Consider the following 14,962-nt stretch of genomic DNA (forward strand, 5'->3'; position numbering starts at 1 on the left):
TCAGATCACCTCCATGATTTTTTGGCGTTATCCCCGGTGTAGCCGACTCTACTAATCAATGGACATTGCCAATAATCATCACAGCCTGCTCCTGGGCACTCCTGGCACCATAACCACTACAGCGTGCGTGAAGTGCTCCTTTAATACTAAAGTAGACGTACTCTCGCTCACACACCATGTTTACGAAGGAGTAGAACGTGTCAAAGAAGGAAACGAGTACTAAAGAAAAACGGTTAGTAAACGGCACCAAACAAACTTTGCTAAACCGCCGTGAATCAGTGAAGCTCACCTCCTCGTCAGACGAGTCATGCTCATACTCGTTACTCTGTGCGGAAGGCCCGCTCTGCTCCGACTGATTTAACGCTTTCCTGGGAATGGAAGTCTGAAACAGCAAGAGACATGATAAATTAACTCTCTCCCACACTGTGCGGAGATTAGACAGTCGGTCACTCAATCGTGGGTACCTTACCTTTACGTTTAGGGTGGGTGTCTCCCCATTATCTAATCCATCCTCTTCCACTCTGCCCTCCGTTTCCTCATCACTGCTTTCACTCCCAGAGCTTTCTAGGCCAGAGTAAACGCTTTCTTCACTGTCGCTGAGATCCTCGCTGTCGCCATCACTCAGCACATCAGCTTTCCCAAGTAAGAGGGTCTCCTGTAATGAAAACGAGTACGTTAAACCCAAGCCTTCAATCCGCATTCCCCATGACAATGTCTAATCTTCACGATTCCTCCTAAATTTGCTTCAACAGTACAGAGAGACAGCCAGGCCGCCTGTCCTAGACAGAGAGACAGCCAGGCCGCCTGTCCTAGACAGAGAGACAGCCAGGCCGCCTGTCCTAGACAGAGAGACAGCCAGGCCGCCTGTCCTAGACAGAGAGACAGCCAGGCCGCCGGTCCTAGACAGAGAGACAGCCAGGCCGCCGGTCCTAGACAGAGAGACAGCCAGGCCGCCGGTCCTAGACAGAGAGACAGCCAGGCCGCCGGTCCTAGACAGAGAGACAGCCAGGCCGCCGGTCCTAGACAGAGAGACAGCCAGGCCGCCGGTCCTAGACAGAGAGACAGCCAGGCCGCCGGTCCTAGACAGAGAGACAGCCAGGCCGCCGGTCCTAGACAGAGAGACAGCCAGGCCGCCGGTCCTAGACAGAGAGACAGCCAGGCCGCCGGTCCTAGACAGAGAGACAGCCAGGCCGCCGGTCCTAGACAGAGAGACAGCCAGGCCGCCGGTCCTAGACAGAGAGACAGCCAGGCCGCCGGTCCTAGACAGAGAGACAGCCAGGCCGCCGGTCCTAGACAGAGAGACAGCCAGGCCGCCGGTCCTAGACAGAGAGACAGCCAGGCCGCCGGTCCTAGACAGAGAGACAGCCAGGCCGCCGGTCCTAGACAGAGAGACAGCCAGGCCGCCGGTCCTAGACAGAGAGACAGCCAGGCCGCCGGTCCTAGACAGAGAGACAGCCAGGCCGCCGGTCCTAGACAGAGAGACAGCCAGGCCGCCGGTCCTAGACAGAGAGACAGCCAGGCCGCCGGTCCTAGACAGAGAGACAGCCAGACCGCCGGTCCTAGACAGAGAGACAGCCAGACCGCCGGTCCTAGACAGAGAGACAGCCAGACCGCCGGTCCTAGACAGAGAGACAGCCAGACCGCCGGTCCTAGACAGAGAGACAGCCAGACCGCCGGTCCCAGACGGATCTCTCTCACACACAGTCAGTGTGTCTCTCTCACACAGTCAGTGTGTGTCTCTCTCTCTCTCTCTCTCTCACACACACACACACACAGTCAGTCTCTCTCTCTCACACACACACACAGTCAGTCTCTCTCTCTCGCAGTCAGTCAGTCAGTCAGTCTCTCTCTCTCGCAGTCAGTCAGTCAGTCTCTCTCTCTCGCAGTCAGTCAGTCAGTCAGTCAGTCTCTCTCTCTCGCAGTCAGTCAGTCAGTCAGTCAGTCTCTCTCTCTCGCAGTCAGTCAGTCAGTCAGTCTCTCTCTCTCGCAGTCAGTCAGTCAGTCAGTCTCTCTCTCTCGCAGTCAGTCAGTCAGTCAGTCTCTCTCTCTCGCAGTCAGTCAGTCAGTCAGTCTCTCTCTCTCGCAGTCAGTCAGTCAGTCTCTCTCTCTCGCAGTCAGTCAGTCAGTCTCTCTCTCTCGCAGTCAGTCAGTCAGTCTCTCTCTCTCGCAGTCAGTCAGTCAGTCAGTCTCTCTCTCTCGCAGTCAGTCAGTCAGTCAGTCTCTCTCTCTCGCAGTCAGTCAGTCAGTCAGTCAGTCTCTCTCGCAGTCAGTCAGTCAGTCAGTCTCTCTCGCAGTCAGTCAGTCAGTCAGTCTCTCTCGCAGTCAGTCAGTCAGTCAGTCTCTCTCGCAGTCAGTCAGTCAGTCAGTCAGTCTCTCTCGCAGTCAGTCAGTCAGTCAGTCTCTCTCGCAGTCAGTCAGTCAGTCAGTCTCTCTCTCTCGCAGTCAGTCAGTCAGTCAGTCTCTCTCTCTCGCAGTCAGTCAGTCAGTCTCTCTCTCTCGCAGTCAGTCAGTCAGTCTCTCTCTCTCGCAGTCAGTCAGTCAGTCTCTCTCTCTCGCAGTCAGTCAGTCAGTCTCTCTCTCTCTCACAGTCAGTCAGTCAGTCAGTCTCTCTCTCTCTCACAGTCAGTCAGTCAGTCAGTCTCTCTCTCTCTCACAGTCAGTCAGTCTCTCTCTCTCTCACAGTCAGTCAGTCAGTCAGTCTCTCTCTCTCTCACAGTCAGTCAGTCAGTCAGTCTCTCTCTCTCTCACAGTCAGTCAGTCAGTCAGTCAGTCTCTCTCTCTCTCTCTCTCTCGCAGTCAGTCAGTCTCTCTCGCAGTCAGTCAGTCAGTCAGTCAGTCTCTCTCTCGCAGTCAGTCAGTCAGTCAGTCAGTCTCTCTCTCGCAGTCAGTCAGTCAGTCAGTCTCTCTCTCGCAGTCAGTCAGTCAGTCAGTCTCTCTCTCGCAGTCAGTCAGTCAGTCAGTCTCTCTCTCGCAGTCAGTCAGTCAGTCAGTCTCTCTCTCGCAGTCAGTCAGTCAGTCAGTCTCTCTCTCGCAGTCAGTCAGTCAGTCAGTCTCTCTCTCGCAGGTCAGTCAGTCAGTCAGTCTCTCTCTCGCAGGTCAGTCAGTCTCTCTCTCTCGCAGTCAGTCAGTCAGTCAGTCAGTCTCTCTCTCTCTCTCGCAGTCAGTCAGTCTCTCTCGCAGTCAGTCAGTCAGTCAGTCAGTCTCTCTCTCGCAGTCAGTCAGTCAGTCAGTCAGTCTCTCTCTCGCAGTCAGTCAGTCAGTCAGTCAGTCTCTCTCTCTCGCAGTCAGTCAGTCAGTCAGTCAGTCTCTCTCTCGCAGTCAGTCAGTCAGTCAGTCAGTCTCTCTCGCAGTCAGTCAGTCAGTCAGTCAGTCTCTCTCGCAGTCAGTCTCTCTCGCAGTCAGTCAGTCTCTCTCGCAGTCAGTCAGTCTCTCTCGCAGTCAGTCAGTCTCTCTCGCAGTCAGTCAGTCTCTCTCGCAGTCAGTCAGTCTCTCTCGCAGTCAGTCAGTCTCTCTCGCAGTCAGTCAGTCTCTCTCGCAGTCAGTCAGTCTCTCTCGCAGTCAGTCAGTCTCTCTCGCAGTCAGTCAGTCTCTCTCGCAGTCAGTCAGTCTCTCTCGCAGTCAGTCAGTCTCTCTCGCAGTCAGTCAGTCTCTCTCGCAGTCAGTCAGTCTCTCTCGCAGTCAGTCAGTCTCTCTCGCAGTCAGTCAGTCTCTCTCGCAGTCAGTCAGTCTCTCTCGCAGTCAGTCAGTCTCTCTCGCAGTCAGTCAGTCTCTCTCGCAGTCAGTCAGTCTCTCTCGCAGTCAGTCAGTCTCTCTCGCAGTCAGTCAGTCTCTCTCGCAGTCAGTCAGTCTCTCTCGCAGTCAGTCAGTCTCTCTCGCAGTCAGTCAGTCTCTCTCGCAGTCAGTCAGTCTCTCTCGCAGTCAGTCAGTCTCTCTCGCAGTCAGTCAGTCTCTCTCGCAGTCAGTCAGTCTCTCTCGCAGTCAGTCAGTCTCTCTCGCAGTCAGTCAGTCTCTCTCGCAGTCAGTCAGTCTCTCTCGCAGTCAGTCAGTCTCTCTCGCAGTCAGTCAGTCTCTCTCGCAGTCAGTCAGTCTCTCTCGCAGTCAGTCAGTCTCTCTCGCAGTCAGTCAGTCTCTCTCGCAGTCAGTCAGTCTCTCTCGCAGTCAGTCAGTCTCTCTCGCAGTCAGTCAGTCTCTCTCGCAGTCAGTCAGTCTCTCTCGCAGTCAGTCAGTCTCTCTCGCAGTCAGTCAGTCTCTCTCGCAGTCAGTCAGTCTCTCTCGCAGTCAGTCAGTCTCTCTCGCAGTCAGTCAGTCAGTCAGTCAGTCTCTCTCGCAGTCAGTCAGTCAGTCAGTCTCTCTCTCTCGCAGTCAGTCAGTCAGTCAGTCTCTCTCTCTCGCAGTCAGTCAGTCAGTCAGTCTCTCTCTCTCGCAGTCAGTCAGTCAGTCAGTCTCTCTCTCTCGCAGTCAGTCAGTCAGTCTCTCTCTCTCGCAGTCAGTCAGTCAGTCTCTCTCTCTCGCAGTCAGTCAGTCAGTCTCTCTCTCTCGCAGTCAGTCTCTCTCTCTCGCAGTCAGTCTCTCTCTCTCACAGTCAGTCTCTCTCTCTCTCTCACAGTCAGTCTCTCTCTCTCTCTCACAGTCAGTCTCTCTCTCTCTCTCACAGTCAGTCTCTCTCTCTCTCTCACAGTCAGTCTCTCTCTCTCACAGTCAGTCTCTCTCTCTCACAGTCAGTCTCTCTCTCTCACAGTCAGTCTCTCTCTCTCACAGTCAGTCTCTCTCTCTCACAGTCAGTCTCTCTCTCTCACAGTCAGTCTCTCTCTCTCACAGTCAGTCTCTCTCTCTCACAGTCAGTCTCTCTCTCTCACAGTCAGTCTCTCTCTCTCACAGTCAGTCTCTCTCTCTCACAGTCAGTCTCTCTCTCTCACAGTCAGTCTCTCTCTCTCACAGTCAGTCTCTCTCTCTCACAGTCAGTCTCTCTCTCTCTCACACAGTCTCTCTCTCTCTCACACAGTCTCTCTCTCTCACACAGTCTCTCTCTCTCACACAGTCTCTCTCTCTCACACAGTCTCTCTCTCTCACACAGTCTCTCTCTCTCACACAGTCTCTCTCTCTCACACAGTCAGTCTCTCTCTCTCACACAGTCAGTCTCTCTCTCTCACACAGTCAGTCTCTCTCTCTCACACAGTCAGTCTCTCTCTCTCACACAGTCAGTCTCTCTCTCTCTCTCACACAGTCAGTCTCTCTCTCTCTCTCACACAGTCAGTCTCTCTCTCTCTCTCACAGTCAGTCTCTCTCTCACTCTCACAGTCAGTCTCTCTCTCACTCTCACAGTCAGTCTCTCTCTCACTCTCACAGTCTCAGTCTCACTCTCACAGTCTCAGTCTCAGTCTCAGTCTCAGTCTCTCTCTCACTCTCTCTCTCTCACTCTCACTCTCACAGTCTCAGTCTCAGTCTCTCTCTCACTCTCTCTCTCTCACTCTCACTCTCACAGTCTCAGTCTCAGTCTCTCTCTCACTCTCTCTCTCTCACTCTCACTCTCACAGTCTCTCTCTCACTCTCACAGTCTCAGTCTCTCTCTCACTCTCACAGTCTCAGTCTCTCTCTCACTCTCACAGTCTCAGTCTCTCTCTCACTCTCACAGTCTCAGTCTCTCTCTCACTCTCACAGTCTCAGTCTCTCTCTAACTCTCACAGTCTCAGTCTCTCTCTCACTCTCACAGTCTCAGTCTCTCTCTCACTCTCACAGTCACAGTCTCTCTCTCACTCTCACAGTCACAGTCTCTCTCTCACTCTCACAGTCTCTCTCTCACTCTCACAGTCTCTCTCTCACTCTCACAGTCTCTCTCTCACTCTCACAGTCTCTCTCTCACTCTCACAGTCTCTCTCTCACTCTCACAGTCTCTCTCTCACTCTCACAGTCTCTCTCTCACTCTCACAGTCTCTCTCTCACTCTCACAGTCTCTCTCTCACTCTCACAGTCTCTCTCTCACTCTCACAGTCTCTCTCTCACTCTCACAGTCTCTCTCTCACTCTCACAGTCAGTCTCTCTCTCACTCTCACAGTCAGTCTCTCTCTCACTCTCACAGTCAGTCTCTCTCTCACTCTCACAGTCAGTCTCTCTCTCACTCTCACAGTCTCAGTCTCTCTCTCACTCTCACAGTCTCAGTCTCTCTCTCACTCTCACAGTCTCAGTCTCTCTCTCACTCTCACAGTCTCTCTCTCACTCTCACAGTCTCTCTCTCACTCTCACAGTCTCTCTCTCACTCTCACAGTCTCTCTCTCACTCTCACAGTCTCTCTCTCACTCTCACAGTCTCTCTCTCACTCTCACAGTCTCTCTCTCACTCTCACAGTCTCTCTCTCACTCTCACAGTCTCTCTCTCACTCTCACAGTCTCTCTCTCACTCTCACAGTCTCTCTCTCACTCTCACAGTCTCTCTCTCACTCTCACAGTCTCTCTCTCACTCTCACAGTCTCTCTCTCACTCTCACAGTCTCTCTCTCACTCTCACAGTCACAGTCTCTCTCTCACTCTCACAGTCACAGTCTCTCTCTCACTCTCACAGTCACAGTCTCTCTCTCACTCTCACAGTCACAGTCACAGTCTCTCTCTCACTCTCACAGTCACAGTCACAGTCTCTCTCTCACTCTCACAGTCACAGTCACAGTCTCTCTCTCACTCTCACTCTCTCTCTCACTCTCACAGTCTCTCTCTCACTCTCACAGTCTCTCTCTCACTCTCACAGTCTCTCTCTCACTCTCACAGTCTCTCTCTCACTCTCACAGTCTCTCTCTCACTCTCACAGTCTCTCTCTCACTCTCACAGTCTCTCTCTCACTCTCACAGTCTCTCTCTCACTCTCACAGTCTCTCTCTCACTCTCACAGTCTCTCTCTCACTCTCACAGTCTCTCTCTCACTCTCACAGTCTCTCTCTCACTCTCACAGTCTCTCTCTCACTCTCACAGTCTCTCTCTCACTCTCACAGTCTCTCTCTCACAGTCTCACTCTCACAGTCTCTCTCTCACTCTCACAGTCTCTCTCTCACTCTCACAGTCTCTCTCTCACTCTCACAGTCTCTCTCTCACTCTCACAGTCTCTCTCTCACTCTCACAGTCTCTCTCTCACTCTCACAGTCTCTCTCTCACTCTCACAGTCTCTCTCTCACTCTCACAGTCTCTCTCTCACTCTCACAGTCTCTCTCTCACTCTCACAGTCTCTCTCTCACTCTCACAGTCTCTCTCTCACTCTCACAGTCTCTCTCTCACTCTCACAGTCTCAGTCTCTCTCTCACTCTCACAGTCAGTCTCTCTCTCACTCTCACAGTCACAGTCTCTCTCTCACTCTCACAGTCACAGTCTCTCTCTCACTCTCACAGTCTCTCTCTCACTCTCACAGTCTCTCTCTCACTCTCACAGTCTCTCTCTCACTCTCACAGTCTCTCTCTCACTCTCACAGTCTCTCTCTCACTCTCACAGTCTCTCTCTCACTCTCACAGTCTCTCTCTCACTCTCACAGTCTCTCTCTCACTCTCACAGTCTCTCTCTCACTCTCACAGTCTCTCTCTCACTCTCACAGTCTCTCTCTCACTCTCACAGTCAGTCTCTCTCTCACTCTCACAGTCAGTCTCTCTCTCACTCTCACAGTCAGTCTCTCTCTCACTCTCACAGTCAGTCTCTCTCTCACTCTCACAGTCAGTCTCTCTCTCACTCTCACAGTCAGTCTCTCTCTCACTCTCACAGTCAGTCTCTCTCTCACTCTCACAGTCTCAGTCTCTCTCTCACTCTCACAGTCTCTCTCTCACTCTCACAGTCTCTCTCTCACTCTCACAGTCTCTCTCTCACTCTCACAGTCTCTCTCTCACTCTCACAGTCTCTCTCTCACTCTCACAGTCTCTCTCTCACTCTCACAGTCTCTCTCTCACTCTCACAGTCTCTCTCTCACTCTCACAGTCTCTCTCTCACTCTCACAGTCTCTCTCTCACTCTCACAGTCACAGTCTCTCTCTCACTCTCACAGTCACAGTCTCTCTCTCACTCTCACAGTCACAGTCTCTCTCTCACTCTCACAGTCACAGTCACAGTCTCTCTCTCACTCTCACAGTCACAGTCACAGTCTCTCTCTCACTCTCACAGTCACAGTCACAGTCTCTCTCTCACTCTCACAGTCACAGTCACAGTCTCTCTCTCACTCTCACAGTCACAGTCACAGTCTCTCTCTCACTCTCTCTCTCACTCTCACAGTCTCTCTCTCACTCTCACAGTCTCTCTCTCACTCTCACAGTCTCTCTCTCACTCTCACAGTCTCTCTCTCACTCTCACAGTCTCTCTCTCACTCTCACAGTCTCTCTCTCACTCTCACAGTCTCTCTCTCACTCTCACAGTCTCTCTCTCACTCTCACAGTCTCTCTCTCACTCTCACAGTCTCTCTCTCACTCTCACAGTCTCTCTCTCACTCTCACAGTCTCTCTCTCACTCTCACAGTCTCTCTCTCACTCTCACAGTCTCTCTCTCACTCTCACAGTCTCTCTCTCACTCTCACAGTCTCTCTCTCACTCTCACAGTCTCTCTCTCACTCTCACAGTCTCTCTCTCACTCTCACAGTCTCTCTCTCACTCTCACAGTCTCTCTCTCACTCTCACAGTCTCTCTCTCACTCTCACAGTCTCTCTCTCACTCTCACAGTCTCTCTCTCACTCTCACAGTCTCTCTCTCACTCTCACAGTCTCTCTCTCACTCTCACAGTCTCTCTCTCACTCTCACAGTCTCTCTCTCACTCTCACAGTCAGTCTCTCTCTCACTCTCACAGTCAGTCTCTCTCTCACTCTCACAGTCTCAGTCTCTCTCTCACTCTCACAGTCTCAGTCTCTCTCTCACTCTCACAGTCTCAGTCTCTCTCTCACTCTCACAGTCTCAGTCTCTCTCTCACTCTCACAGTCTCAGTCTCTCTCTCACTCTCACAGTCTCAGTCTCTCTCTCACTCTCACAGTCTCAGTCTCTCTCTCACTCTCACAGTCTCAGTCTCTCTCTCACTCTCACAGTCTCAGTCTCTCTCTCACTCTCACAGTCTCAGTCTCTCTCTCACTCTCACAGTCTCAGTCTCTCTCTCACTCTCACAGTCTCAGTCTCTCTCTCACTCTCACAGTCTCAGTCTCTCTCTCACTCTCACAGTCTCAGTCTCTCTCTCACTCTCACAGTCTCAGTCTCTCTCTCACTCTCACAGTCTCGGTCTCTCTCTCACTCTCACAGTCTCAGTCTCTCTCTCACTCTCACAGTCTCAGTCTCTCTCTCACTCTCACAGTCTCAGTCTCTCTCTCACTCTCACAGTCTCAGTCTCTCTCTCACTCTCACAGTCTCAGTCTCTCTCTCACTCTCACAGTCTCAGTCTCTCTCTCACTCTCACAGTCTCAGTCTCTCTCTCTCACTCTCACAGTCTCAGTCTCTCTCTCTCACTCTCACAGTCAGTCTCTCTCTCACTCTCACAGTCAGTCTCTCTCTCACTCTCACAGTCAGTCTCTCTCTCACTCTCACAGTCAGTCTCTCTCTCACTCTCACAGTCAGTCTCTCTCTCACTCTCACAGTCACAGTCTCTCTCTCACTCTCACAGTCACAGTCTCTCTCTCACTCTCACAGTCTGTCTCTCTCTCACAGTCTCTCTCTCTCACAGTCTCTCTCTCTCTCACAGTCTCTCTCTCACAGTCTCTCTCTCTCTCACAGTCTCTCTCTCTCTCACAGTCTCTCTCTCTCTCACACAGTCAGTCTCACTCTCAGTTGTTGCTATAGTTACCGTCTCCTCGGTGGTCTCTGTGTTTTGGGGTCTCTTTCTGCCCCCCCTTTCCATGTTGTCTCGAGCTGTGCGGCTGCTGGAGAGGAAGCACGAGGGCGAAACGAGCAGATAACCGGAAATAGTCCCCTAGCGGCGGAAGTCGCTCTCCGCCATCTTAGTACACCCAGAGCCTCTGACATTCCGCCATCTTAGTACACCCAGAGCCTCTGCCATTCCGCCATCTTACTACACCCAGAGCCTCCGACGTTCCGCCATCTTACTACACCCAGAGTCTCTGACATTCCGCCATCTTAGTACACCCAGAGTCTCTGACATTCCGCCATCTTAGTACACCCAGAGTCTCTGACATTCCGCCATCTTAGTACACCCAGAGCCTCTGACATTCCGCCATCTTAGTACACCCCGAGCCCCTGACGTTCCGCCATCTTACTACACCCAGAGTCCCTGACGTTCCGCCATCTTACTACACCCCGAGCCCCTGACGTTCCGCCATCTTACTACACCCAGAGCCTCTGACATTCCGCCATCTTACTACACCCCGAGCCCCTGACGTTCCGCCATCTTACTACACCCAGAGCCTCTGACATTCCGCCACTGTAGCGTTGATTTCCCCTACCCCGTGAAAAATCCCTACCTAGTTGGTGTGCGCTTGCGATAGAATACCCGTTACTGGGTGTAGTAAGATGGCGGAACGTCAGGGGCTCTGGGTGTAGTAAGATGGCGGAATGGCAGAGGCTCTGGGTGTAGTAAGATGGCGGCCGGGCATGCGCGGTGCTGTCTGTTAGCAGTGTCTGTAAGTTTAGCCCAAAATGGCGGCGGCCATACCGAGCTGGGCCCCAGTGTGAGCGCAGATTGTCCGGAGAGACTGAGCGGCCCGACACACCGAGTACTTACCGGGTACCGACCGTATACCTCCTCCCACCCACTGCCCCACCGTGACTGGAATCTAATACCCCCCTACTGCCCTAATACCCCCTATACTGCCCTAATACCCCCCTAACTGCCCTAATACCCCCCTAACTGCCCTAATACCCCCTATACTGCCCTAATACCCCCCTAACTGCCCTAATACCCCCCTAACTGCCCTAATACCCCCCTAACTGCCCTAATACCCCCTATACTGCCCTAATACCCCCCTAACTGCCCTAATACCCCCTATACTGCCCTAATACCCCCTATACTGCCCTAATACCCCCCTAACTGCCCTAATACCCCCCTAACTGCCCTAATACCCCCCTAACTGCCCTAATACCCCCCTAACTGCCCTAATACCCCCCTAACTGCCCTAATACCCCCCTAACTGCCCTAATACCCCCCTAACTGCCCTAATACCCCCCTAACTGCCCTAATACCCCCCTAACTGCCCTAATACCCCCCTAACTGCCCTAATACCCCCCTACTGCCCTAATACCCCCCTACTGCCCTAATACCCCCCCCTATACTGCCCTAATACCCCCCTAACTGCCCTAATACCCCCCTAACTGCCCTAATACCCCCCCTACTGCCCTAATACCCCCCCTACTGCCCTAATACCCCCTATACTGCCCTAATACCCCCTATACTGCCCTAATACCCCCTATACTGCCCTAATACCCCCCTGCTGCCCTAATACCCCCTATACTGCCCTAATACCCCCTATACTGCCCTAATACCCCCCTAGCTGCCCTAATACCCCCCTAGCTGCCCTAATACCCCCCTAACTGCCCTAATACCCCCCTAACTGCCCTAATACTCCCCCTAGCTGCCCTAATACTCCCCCTACTGCCCTAATACTTCCTATACTGCCCTAATACTCCCTATACTGCCCTAATACCCCCCTGCTGCCCTAATACCCCCCTGCTGCCCTAATACCCCCCCCTACTGCCCTAATACCCCCCTACTGCCCTAATACCCCCCCTACTGCCCTAATACCCCCCCTACTGCCCTAATACCCCCCTACTGCCCTAATACCCCCCTACTGCCCTAATACTCCCCCCTACTGCCCTAATACCCCCTACTGCCCTAATACCCCTCTACTGCCCTAATACCCCCCTACTGCCCTAATACCCCCCTACTGCCCTAATACCCCCCCTACTGCCCTAATACCCCCCCTACTGCCCTAATACCCCCCCTACTGCCCTAATACCCCCCCTACTGCCCTAATACCCCCCTACTGCCCTAATACCCCCCTACTGCCCTAATACCCCCCCTACTGCCCTAATACCCCCCCTACTGCCCTAATACCCCCCTACTGCCCTAATACCCCCCTACTGCCCTAATACCCCCTATACTGCCCTAATACCCCCTATACTGCCCTAATACCCCCTATACTGCCCTAATACCCCCTATACTGCCCTAATACCCCCTATACTGCCCTAATACCCCTATACTGCCCTAATACCCCTATACTGCCCTAATACCCCTATACTGCCCTAATACCCCCTATACTGCCCTAATACCCCCTATACTGCCCTAATACCCCCTATACTGCCCTAATACCCCCTATACTGCCCTAATACCCCCTATACTGCCCTAATACCCCCTATACTGCCCTAATACCCCCTCTGCTGCCCTAATACCCCCCTACTGCCCTAATACCCCCCTACTGCCCTAATACCCCCCTACTGCCCTAATACCCCCCTACTGCCCTAATACTCCCCCTACTGCCCTAATACCCCCCTACTGCCCTAATACCCCCCTACTGCCCTAATACCCCCCTACTGCCCTAATACCCCCCTACTGCCCTAATACTCCCCCTACTGCCCTAATACTCCCCCTACTGCCCTAATACTCCCCCTACTGCCCTAATACTCCCCCTACTGCCCTAATACCCCCCCTACTGCCCTAATACCCCCCCTACTGCCCTAATACCCCCCCTACTGCCCTAATACCCCCCCTACTGCCCTAATACCCCCCTACTGCCCTAATACCCCCCTACTGCCCTAATACCCCCCTACTGCCCTAATACCCCCCCTACTGCCCTAATACCCCCCCTACTGCCCTAATACCCCCCCTACTGCCCTAATACCCCCCCTACTGCCCTAATACCCCCCCTACTGCCCTAATACCCCCCCTACTGCCCTAATACCCCCCCTACTGCCCTAATACCCCCCCTACTGCCCTAATACCCCCCTACTGCCCTAATACCCCCCCTACTGCCCTAATACCCCCCTACTGCCCTAATACCCCCCTACTGCCCTAATACCCCCCTACTGCCCTAATACCCCCCTACTGCCCTAATACTCCCCCTACTGCCCTAATACTCCCCCTACTGCCCTAATACTCCCCCTACTGCCCTAATACTCCCCCTACTGCCCTAATACTCCCCCTACTGCCCTAATACTCCCCCTACTGCCCTAATACTCCCCCTACTGCCCTAATACTCCCCCTACTGCCCTAATACTCCCCCTACTGCCCTAATACTCCCCCTACTGCCCTAATACTCCCCCTACTGCCCTAATACTCCCCCTACTGCCCTAATACCCCCCCTACTGCCCTAATACCCCCCCCTACTGCCCTAATACCCCCCTACTGCCCTAATACCCCCCTACTGCCCTAATACCCCCCTACTGCCCTAATACCCCCCTACTGCCCTAATACCCCCCTACTGCCCTAATACCCCCCCTACTGCCCTAATACCCCCCCTACTGCCCTAATACCCCCCCTACTGCCCTAATACCCCCCCTACTGCCCTAATACCCCCCCCCTACTGCCCTAATACCCCCCCCTACTGCCCTAATACCCCCCCCTACTGCCCTAATACCCCCCCCTACTGCCCTAATACCCCCCCCTACTGCCCTAATACCCCCCCCCTACTGCCCTAATACCCCCCCTACTGCCCTAATACCCCCCCTACTGCCCTAATACCCCCCCTACTGCCCTAATACCCCCCCCTACTGCCCTAATACCCCCCCTACTGCCCTAATACCCCCCTACTGCCCTAATACCCCCTACTGCCCTAATACCCCCCTACTGCCCTAATACCCCCCCTACTGCCCTAATACCGCCCTACTGCCCTAATACCGCCCTACTGCCCTAATACCCCCCCTACTGCCCTAATACCCCCCTACTGCCCTAATACTGCCCTAATACCCCCCCCCTACTGCCCTAATACCCCCCCTACTGCCCTAATACCCCCCCTACTGCCCTAATACCCCCCTACTGCCCTAATACCCCCCTACTGCCCTAATACTGCCCTAATACCCCCCTACTGCCCTAATACCCCCCTACTGCCCTAATACCCCCCTACTGCCCTAATACCCCCCTACTGCCCTAATACCCCCCTACTGCCCTAATACCCCCCTACTGCCCTAATACTCCCCCTACTGCCCTAATACTCCCCCTACTGCCCTAATACTCCCCCTACTGCCCTAATACTCCCCCTACTGCCCTAATACTCCCCCTACTGCCCTAATACTCCCCCTACTGCCCTAATACTCCCCCTACTGCCCTAATACTCCCCCTACTGCCCTAATACCCCCCTACTGCCCTAATACCCCCCTACTGCCCTAATACTCCCCCTACTGCCCTAATACTCCCCCTACTGCCCTAATACTCCCCCTACTGCCCTAATACCCCCCCTACTGCCCTAATACCCCCCCTACTGCCCTAATACCCCCCCTACTGCCCTAATACTCCCCCTACTGCCCTAATACTCCCCCTACTGCCCTAATACCCCCTATACTGCCATAATACCCCCTATACTGCCCTAATACCCCCTATACTGCCCTAATACCCCCTATACTGCCCTAATACCCCCTATACTGCCCTAATACCCCCTATACTGCCCTAATACCCCCTATACTGCCCTAATACCCCCCTATACTGCCCTAATACCCCCTATACTGCCCTAATACCCCCTATACTGCCCTAATACCCCCTATACTGCCCTAATACACCCCTACTGCCCTAATACTCCCCCTACTGCCCTAATACTCCCCCTATACTGCCCTAATACCCCCTATACTGCCCTAATACCCCCTATACTGCCCTAATACCCCCCCTACTGCCCTAATACCCCCCCTACTGCCCTAATACCCCCCTACTGCCCTAATACCCCCCTACTGCCCTAATACCCCCCTACTGCCCTAATACCCCCCTACTGCCCTAATACCCCCCTACTGCCCTAATACCCCCCTACTGCCCTAATACTCCCCCTACTGTCCTAATACTCCCCCTACTGCCCTAATACTCCCCCTACTGCCCTAATACTC

The 14,962-nt window shown here is 53.7% G+C and overlaps 2 protein-coding genes across 3 annotated transcripts in view; one reads left to right on the forward strand and one right to left on the reverse strand.

Annotated features, from left to right (window-relative positions):
• The window catches only part of BOP1 (BOP1 ribosomal biogenesis factor), a 58,545-nt gene extending 48,335 nt beyond the window's left edge, over positions 1–10,210 (reverse strand). The window contains exons 1-3 of the mRNA XM_063450927.1: positions 9,771–10,210; positions 470–655; positions 290–382 (exon numbers count right to left, since the gene is read on the reverse strand). Of these exons, the coding sequence (XP_063306997.1) occupies positions 290–382; positions 470–655; positions 9,771–9,824 (333 nt within the window). The 5' untranslated portion in view covers positions 9,825–10,210. The remainder of the gene's footprint in view (positions 1–289; positions 383–469; positions 656–9,770) is intronic.
• Positions 10,211–10,570: 360 nt separating this feature from the next.
• Positions 10,571–14,962, forward strand: part of HSF1 (heat shock transcription factor 1) — a 73,455-nt gene continuing 69,063 nt past the window's right edge. For both annotated transcript variants that reach the window (XM_063450928.1, XM_063450929.1), the window contains exon 1: positions 10,571–10,667. The gene's annotated coding sequence lies outside the window, so the exon portion shown is untranslated. The remainder of the gene's footprint in view (positions 10,668–14,962) is intronic.

Source organism: Pelobates fuscus, chromosome 4 (assembly GCF_036172605.1).
Source record: "Pelobates fuscus isolate aPelFus1 chromosome 4, aPelFus1.pri, whole genome shotgun sequence".
In the NCBI taxonomy this organism is placed as follows: Eukaryota; Metazoa; Chordata; class Amphibia; order Anura; family Pelobatidae; genus Pelobates; species Pelobates fuscus.